We start from the raw sequence: 7,338 nt of genomic DNA on the forward strand, positions 1-7,338 counted from the left end.
AATTATGTAGCTTAATTTTCATTACGTGCGCCACATGTTTCTTCACGCACGATAGCAACAACGTCTGACGCGATCCGTGGAACGCGCTTATCAGTAATCGATTACGGGCGGCCCTCATTAAAACAACGCGTCTCTATGAAACAGAGCCGACAAAATTGCGTTTTGTTTTCACAGTGCTGACAGAATCGAGGCATATATAGCAATTAATAAAATAAGAAAAGAAAAAGGAAGAAGCTTAGAAGAAACGGAATTGACGCACCTCCAACGGAAAAATAAAGGCACGTGCGCAAGAACATCCACAGACGGAACTGCCTGACAGCGCAGCTTTCGCTACACTGCGGCAATCATTTCAAGCAAAACCGAGCAGTGGGCGCATAAGCACGCGACATAAACAACAAATTCCGAGACTGCCTGCCGGCAACATACGCGATAAATCCATTAAAAACAGCTGGCCGAGCGAAAGAATCTGATCGCCGAATATATAATCGCCACGCGAACGCCTATAGCGCTAGGTGATGATCCGATTATTTCCTCAACATTCCCCTCGCAGCATATCTGTCCTCGGCTAGCGTCCGTTATTCATTCGCTCAACGCTTCGCGTTTTTCACCGCTTTCCTTCGTAATTATCGGAGCGTGAAGCCGACATGCGCGGACGAGAAACGCGAGCGAAATGCTAAGTAACAAGAAGAAAATGAAAGATAAAAAAGTATTGAAGTGCACTATGCTTGTAAATTTAAGACGACATGGAAATAAATATCTGCCGCAAATTCCAATCACGCGCATTCGCTTCGGTTTCATATGATCCACACAGACACGACCTAACAAGAGGGTGATAACGTAATACCGATTACCAACTTTCAAACGCCTCTGCACACTGCCGCTGAATATGGAACATAGAACGTTGATGGAACCGGCGTAGCAGCTGACGACGCTGAGTGATTGCGTCCAATAAAGTACGGTGCACTAGGACAGCTCTGTATAGTATTCAAATGCGGCCAATGGATTGCCGATCGCGAAGAACGAGCAGATAAAGGAGACAAACTATTTACCGAGCGTTTTTCGGGCCGAAATTTGCCGAAATTGCAGGCGCGCAGGTTCCACCAGTTGTCCGTCTCTTCGCATGCACAGAAACAGCGAACAGCGCAGCAGCGCCAGCGTTGCGCTTTTAGTTTTTTTTTCCTTCAACTCATAATCGAAACCGAAACTGCCTTAAACCAACAGAAAGGCTTTGCTCAAAAACGTAAGTCCGGTACATTTGAATGAGAAACGAAGTCTCGCTGTAGTAAAAAGGCTCACGTAACATATAGTTATGGTGATGGAAGACTGTACGATGAAACCCCATTTTGCAAATTTCATACCTGCGTCCGATTTTCGGTCTTGCAGAGAGATAGAGAGCTTATTCACAGGAAGGCACAGAGGCCATGCCTGAGAGTTGACAATCTACCTGCTACTATCGCTGTTCTCGAAGGTAAAGGGGGATTAACCATTAAGGGATAATGAAGGAAGCGATAAATCATGTAGTACAAAGTGCTGCACAGTCTGATGTATATTGGTGTTGGGAAGAGAAGGAAGAGATTTAAATTTCTAAAGGCTTAATCACGAAACTGAAAACTGTGAAAAATAAACAAACAGCTGGACCAACTGTTCCATGTACAATTAGCTAAATAAAGAAGATCCATGGCGCGAAATGCGCCTCGATCCGTGATCCATATGATGCGCCACGTACAGCGCCCAGCGCGTTTAGCCTAACCGAACATAACGACCAGTCAACACAATACCGGCATCGCCTGAAAACTCTGTTGGTTGGCAGCCACTGCAAAACAAAGGAGAGGCCGCGGGCATGGTATCACACGGGATGCCAGCTCACGTGCGTCAGTGTAATTATCTCCATTGTTCGCGCCACGCGCGTGCCCGAGGTGAGACCTTCCCGAGCGAATGCTTCTGGTTTTCCTCGGTCAGAAAAACCTCATTCACCGCGTGCCTTTGCGCAACAACATGTTTATGTCGCTACATTCAGTTTTCCTGACTGTAATATGTGTATGGTTGCATTGCAAAAGGGGTGCACCCCTTTGCAGTGCAACCAATTGAGAACACGTTTTCGTGTCAGTGTACATGTGTATGTGTCTACACACAATTAATAGACACGCATATATATATATATATATATATATATATATATATATATATATATATATATATATATATATATATATATAGAGAGAGAGAGAGAGAGAGAGATTCTTGAGGTTACTCTTGAAACGTAAAGAAATCGAACTTGAATGATGTATGCTACAAGGTAAACAGTTCGACCTGTGGCAGATAGTGAAGGCGGCAGACAGCGTACATGGCCATTCGGAAGCGAGAAAGGAAAAGGCATACAAGAGATAAGTCAGACCATGGTGACAGTGATTGACCCTTTCTATAGCACTTTGACAGCTTTACAGCAGCGTTATCGATGACGATGCAGGGCAAGAGGAAGGCGGATGCTTGTATGGCAAGGAGGACAGTGGGAGAGGAAAGTCGGAGAAGAGCCGGTAGAGGGGCGCAGCAGCGGTATAATTAGGTTCCCGTTGTAACGAGGCAGACGAAGGAGAAAGCGGTCGCAGCGCAAGTGCGCGTGTCCCCGTCTTAGCGGCAGAGAGGACAAGTTGAAAAGGTGAGGTGCACAACAGAGAAGGAGCCAGGAAGAAAGAAAGAGCGCGTTTTGATCGTGAACATATGCGTGCCATTTCATCACTTGACAGACTATACACGTGCATAAATATGAAGCAATTTGTGTCCTATCAGATGTATATCGATCGTTGCCCACACAGAAAATGTTCAGTTTCTCTAAGAGAGATATATAAATTTATTGACAGGCAAGACAGAGAGGTCGGCCCGAGTTGGTGCGCTCTATAGGCTGCTATACTGCGCCCTGGTGAGTGAAATTTCGTACTGCGACGGACGATGATGAGGAGAGAAGTGGCGAATGCTTGCGTACATCAGACGGTGACCCTGCTGGAGCCGGTCGTCTAGTTTCGTGTGATGCAGGAACTTAGCGCTTTACTTGCCTTCAGTTAATTGTCTGATCACTATTCCCACATACCAGTGGCGGATGCACCGCAAGCCAGTAACCAGCAGATGCTGGCCGTATTGGGCCGTACTAAACCACTGATTTGTTAGTGATGTTAGTACACGGTGATACTGCGGCGCACACAGGCATGACCTTGTTGCACTCACGCAAACCACAGTGTTGCTTAATTAAAGACGCTGTATGCGTATTACCGTAAAGAAAACGGAATACAGGTCAAACTTTTTTTTTTTTAAATACCGCGGCAAAATTCGGCCCCCGTCTGATATACCGGTCACTTGTTTACCGGTTTATACCGTCTCTTTTATTTTTTAATGAAGTTTGGGTGGTCGACCTGTATTCCGTTCTTTTTTTTCTTTTCCTTTTCTTTTCTTTTTTTTTTCCCGGAACACGCAGTCTGAATCTGAATCATTTTCGTAACACTAGCTGTAGGGCAAATGTTCCGCAAAGATATATTCGTACAACTCCTGTTTGGCTTCGCTGTTAGACGGCATGACCGAAACTACGCTCTTGAAAGGAGTAGCAGGTTAATACCCGTTTCCCTCCGGGGTCGTCGAGATTACTGTTTGTTGATGTACGTATGGGGATCAAGGGCGCGTGCAAGCCGCAGCGCTAGCCTGCGTCTCGCCATCGACGACCCCTATTCTAAGGCCGTTCGTCACGTGGCCTTATACCACCACCTGCACATGCAGCGTCGCTGTAAACGGCTGTACATTTGCGGAGTACAGCGCTTGTCAAAAAAAAAAAAAAAAGAGTTGTTTTCTAAATTGTGATTCCCAGAATACGTTTCTGGTTGCCGAATTGGGGCGGCATTTAAGAATAATCTGAACACCACGAAGCTCGTGCCCTCTTGTTCGCAGACTCCAAGAAAGCGGCATGGTTTGGAGCTCAATATCGCACGCATTCTATAATATGTACGTTCCCTCTCGCCTCCTCCCCGAGAGAAATGGAAATAAATAAAACGAGGGACAAGCGTATTACCCGATAAAACGTATAATCAGCCTGGCAAATAAATGCTTTATTTAGCAAGAAAGAAAGCAAACGAGAATACTTAAAGGAGCCCGCGGACACAAGGCATAGCCTAGCTCTACACCCCTGGTACACGGTCGGACGTTTCCCACGAAGTAAGGGTTTATCTTCAGGGATGCCGAAGCCCTGCCCTTAGTGGCGCTGCTCCAGCGTTAATGAGCAGCACTACATATGCACCTATAGTGTACTAGAATTATTCTAGTATTATTCATTATTCTAGTACACTATATATGCACCTGCAGTGCCATCGCGATGCCATCCTGCACAAAGTCCACTCCCATTTGGGTGCTTAAAGAGTGATTTTTTTTTTTTTTTGAAGCGAGAAGGAATATTTATCGTGAAAAGCAAAGAATTTGACTTCAAATATCAATTCAGGGGGAGGGGAGACAACATTAGGCCATTCATTTATAACAAATGAAAGAAGAAAAAAAGATATCATCAGTTTGTAAGTGGTAACCTTGTAGGTTCTCCCAAGCAAAAAAAAAAAAAAAAAACAATATCTCCCTTAAATTAAGCTCATAACAAATCCGTGTTAAAAAACAAGAAATGCCCCAAGCAATGAAGACAGCGCCCTCGATAATAGCTGAGTCGAATATCTGAAAAAAAAATAATGAAAAGAAATAAACGACTGCTTGATGCGGTGAAAAGAGTGGGAAGGCGGGTAATAGAAATTCAAGCAGATGAGCAAAACGAGGACAAGGTGAAAGCAGGAGCCTCCTGCTTTCACCTTGTTCTCGTTTTGCTCATCTGCTTGATACGGTGTGTCATAATTTATTTGTTGCTGGTGTTTGTTTCTCTTTGTTTTTCCTTCCTTTCTTTTACTTTATGCTATCAAGTTAATGGGAATATGAAGTCAGCTATTCAGTGTTAAATGTTTCCAAGGCGAAACCCATTACAAAAGTCCCTATATAAATTCTTTTGCGTTCTTGCTGACTTTTTTTTTTTCATTACAAAGGCGCCGTTAAAATGGCACGTGCGATTTTTTTTTTTCTGTCTTTTTTTTTTTTTTGCAAACGCTGGCCAAACTCACGAATGGGTATGCGTGCCGATTTTCTCGGACAGTAAGTTCACAAACAGCGGCCTCTGCGTAGCAGCTATACATACTGTCACGTTGCAGTGACCTTTCTTTCTTTTTTTTTTCTATGGTAGTGCCGGTGAAAAACACAGTATAGCGACAACTGTCAATCACGTAACTGACTCTTCATTGAGCAAACTTGTGCCCAGCGAAACAAGTAACACTCAGGCACAACGATAGCGGCATGCAATCAAAGTCGGCGATCGTCGAAAATCTGATCTGTGGGTCGAGCGCCTCGGCTTTTACACACGACTCGTCGAAGGTTCTAGTAGTAATGTTCTAGTAGTAATCGCTGGTGCTCGTATACCTTCCAGAAAGCACAACGCTACTTGCGTCGCGCACACAATCAGATTACGCAAGGTTCGGTGACAACAGACGCGATTAATACACCGTAAAAGGCAGCGATTAATACACCGCAACCATACGCATAGGTGACAAATATGGGGCGGGGGGGGGTGCAGTGTGGTAAAGTGAACTGTCTCCTGCTTTGATGTCTTATACGCAGTCACTTCATGGAACGATTCTTCGAGGTCACATGAAGTTTCTTCAAGTGCAACTGTTATTAAAGGTTATATATATATATATATATATATATATATATATATATATATATATATATATATATATATATATATATATATATATATATATATATATATATATGCATGGGTGGGATACGGGAAGGTGGTCGGGACCCAACGTCCCCGGAAAATGAAAACTTTCCGCCTATGACCACACACAATTGGTGCAACGCTAACAGCGTTCTAAATGAGGAGAAGGTACGACGCAAAATGTACAGCCCATGGCAACTGCCCTCACCGCTCGATCTCGCAGGAGAAGCGGCAGCAGGCACGCAGAGCGCGGCAAGCAGGCGACGGCGGTTTAGCTCACTGCAGTTGAAACGCCAAAGGGTAAAAAAAAAAAAGTGCTTTATATTTATGTCACGAACCCGAATATAACGCGGCCGGCGTTGTGAGGCCAGAGATTTCGAACATTAACTCGAGTCATACAACTCGAGTCGAAAGCAGCCGGATAGGCGGCCTCGATCTCACGCCGGACGATTCTGGTACAGTGTTCTAGGCACAGTAATTCTGTTAACATCGCCATGTTGTTGGGACGAGGTGCGTCGGCACAGGAGGATGTCGCTGGGGTGTTGGGCAGACGGGCAAACTGCTGGTCGATACGTTGGCTTTTAGCGAGTTAATTCCAGGCGGCGGCACTCTTCTATAACTGCATCCACCGTCGCCACGGTGTTAAAAACGAGCAAGTCGAATGCGTCATCGGCAATGCCTTTGAGGATGTGGGAAACCTTGTCGGACTCAGTCATGTGAGCGTAAACTTTGCGGCACAGAGCCAAGACGTCCTGAATGTACGTGACGTGGGCTCTGTTGACGTCTGCACACTGCCGGAAAGCGCCTTCTGCGCGACAAGTTGGTGACCGTAGGGGTTGCCGAACAAGTCTCGGAGCTTTTGCTTAAGCGAATCCCAACTGGTGAGCTCATCTTCGTGCGTCCGAAACCAAACTCGAGTTGTGCCACCGAGGTAAAAGACTACGGTGGCGAGCATGATAGTAGGGTCCCACCGCTTATTGCGGCTGACGTGTTCGTACAGGCTGATCCAGTCCTCGACGTCTTCTCCATCTTTTCCCGAGAATAGGCCAGGATCAAGGGGAACGGGGAGAGTGATGTAGGTCGTCGAAGTGGCAGCAGGTGTCGGAGCCGGCGGAGTCGAGTTGTCGTCACCGGGAGCCATGATGGAAGGCTCGACGTACCGTCCACTGCGAAGCTCCGTGACGAGGTACAGGGAACGTCCACCTCCACCAGATATGTTACGTAGGAAGACGCCTACGAGAAGCTATATACAAGTATATTTACAAGGCAATACGCCGCACGCTAGCCTCTAATCGTCGTCGTCTTCACCCTGCTCGCCTCTTTGTAATCGCAATATACTGTTCCGTAGCAATATATTCGTGCAAATACGGTATTCTGTGTGTAATAAAATAAATGCTCTGTTCTGCTTAATGAGACGCACGTATATATAGTTACTTGTATTTCATAAATTAAATTACATATATAAGCATGAAACAGGACCTGCGCAGAACACGGTCGATCGTGAAACCAGGTATGATGTCAGGAATGCACGAACTTCGAGATTTTGTCGCGCT

General features: G+C 45.5%; 1 protein-coding gene across 2 annotated transcripts in view; it reads right to left on the bottom strand.

Annotated features, from left to right (window-relative positions):
• The window catches only part of LOC126523387 (scm-like with four MBT domains protein 2), a 55,432-nt gene extending 54,282 nt beyond the window's left edge, over positions 1 to 1,150 (bottom strand). The window contains exon 1 of one of the 2 annotated variants that reach the window (XM_055066936.1): positions 1,050 to 1,150. In XM_055066936.1, the coding sequence (XP_054922911.1) occupies positions 1,050 to 1,122 (73 nt within the window). In that variant the 5' untranslated portion in view covers positions 1,123 to 1,150. Of the gene's footprint in view, positions 1 to 851; positions 936 to 1,049 lie in introns of those variants that run through there. The other variant, XM_055066937.1, reaches the window with a different exon arrangement.
• Between the last annotated feature and the right edge of the window lie 6,188 nt (positions 1,151 to 7,338).

The sequence above is a fragment of the Dermacentor andersoni genome, chromosome 6, assembly GCF_023375885.2.
Source record: "Dermacentor andersoni chromosome 6, qqDerAnde1_hic_scaffold, whole genome shotgun sequence".
Classification (NCBI taxonomy): domain Eukaryota; kingdom Metazoa; phylum Arthropoda; class Arachnida; order Ixodida; family Ixodidae; genus Dermacentor; species Dermacentor andersoni.